This window comes from Polypterus senegalus, chromosome 2, assembly GCF_016835505.1.
Source record: "Polypterus senegalus isolate Bchr_013 chromosome 2, ASM1683550v1, whole genome shotgun sequence".
In the NCBI taxonomy this organism is placed as follows: Eukaryota; Metazoa; Chordata; class Cladistia; order Polypteriformes; family Polypteridae; genus Polypterus; species Polypterus senegalus.
In genome coordinates this window covers 20,648,799-20,650,241 of record NC_053155.1, presented here as the reverse complement: position 1 = coordinate 20,650,241, position 1,443 = coordinate 20,648,799, and the positions used below count along the sequence as shown (strand labels likewise).

At 41.1% G+C, this 1,443-nt stretch overlaps 1 protein-coding gene across 1 annotated transcript; it reads right to left on the bottom strand.

Annotated features, from left to right (window-relative positions):
• Nucleotides 1-288: 288 nt before the first annotated feature.
• Nucleotides 289-1,242, bottom strand: LOC120524345 (olfactory receptor-like protein OLF4). Its single transcript, XM_039746207.1, has one exon. The coding sequence runs from the start codon at nucleotides 1,240-1,242 to the stop codon at nucleotides 289-291; it is 954 nt and encodes a 317-aa protein (XP_039602141.1).
• Nucleotides 1,243-1,443: the final 201 nt, after the last annotated feature.

The following is a 1,443-nucleotide window of genomic DNA, read 5'->3' as shown; positions in this document are numbered from 1 at the left end:
TTTGCACATTCTTCGGTGTGGAGGTGCTTGGGCTTCTTGCCACATTCTAAAAGTGTGAAGAGTGAATCCCACCCTCAACTGGTCTATCTTTGTGACTGATGTTGCTGGGATTGCTTCTGAATACCTTATATTGGGTTTAAGGGAATGGATGTGGTAGAAATATTTTATAAAGCACAGGTTCAAAAATGCTTATCTTCACATTACTGTGTAAAGTAAAAGAAGAAATTATTAAAAACAGCTATGGCCTAGGAAATTCAGATAGGGGTGATTTCTGTGACAGGTTTTGGTTTAATGTCTGTGAGGAGATATCCTTTTTAATGTTAGCAACTTCATGAAACGGGCCTTCATCTCCTTCGTGTTCAGGCAGTAGATTATCGGGTTCACTAAGGGTGGCGTGACATTCTGGAGGAGTGCCGCCATGATATGCACATCTACAGGGCTATTCGGAATTTTGCTCAAAATTAAGACACCTGAACCAATGAGATAGAAAACTGAAAGGACCAGAAGGTGTGAGCTGCAGGTTGAAAGGGCTTTCAGTCGACCATGTGAGCTCTCAATTTTAAAAACCGACTTAAGAATCTTTATATAGGAATAAACAACATAAAACAAGGGGGCAACCATGACTAAGAGACTTACAATGAGGCCAGTGTAAGTGCTGATGAGGTGGTCTCCACAAGCTAACTTTATCACTGTGGAATGTTCACAAAAAAAATGAACTAGTTTGTTGGGTCCACAGAATGGCAACTTGACAGTCAGTGTCACTGGAGTGACCACAACACAGAAAGCAATGGCCCAACAGCAGAATATGAGTTTCCAAACCAGGTTGTTATTTGTAATTCTGAAATAGTGTAGAGGCTTACAGATGGCGAGGTATCGGTCATAAGCCATAAGCCCAAGGAGAAAGGACTCGGCAGCTTTGAGAATTCCATAAAGGAACATCTGAGTGAAACAGGCGGTGATGGAAATCATGGCAGATTCTAAGGTGAGAATAGACAGCAGTTTAGGAACCGTCGTGGTGGAGCTCATCAAATCTAACAGTGCAAGGCTAAATATCAGCATGTACATGGGGGTGTGCATGGTCTGGTCAGACAGATAAGCAAACATTATAAGGAGATTACCAAGAACGATACAAAGATACACCAACAGCAGGACTCCAAAAAGAATGTTTTTGCTGTATCTGTCCTGAATTCCTGGGAAACCAACCATAATGAACTCATGTACAATCTGATTGCTTTGATTCATTCTGTAGACATGGGGTCTTCACGTTTTCATATGCTCCTGTCAAAGGAAAAAGAAAAACAATACAAAAACATAAGCAGAAATAAATATTAATGTTGAATATGTACATCCATTTACCAACCATACCTGGATAGGGTGCCACACCATCAGTGCCACCAAAATGCCTGATCTTCAATGGTGGAGTGGACATACAGAGAATGTGCA

Coding starts and splice junctions, on each gene's coding strand:
- LOC120524345 (XM_039746207.1), bottom strand. CDS start 1,242: ATGAATCAAAGCAATCAGATTGTACATGAGTTCATTATGGTTGGTTTC.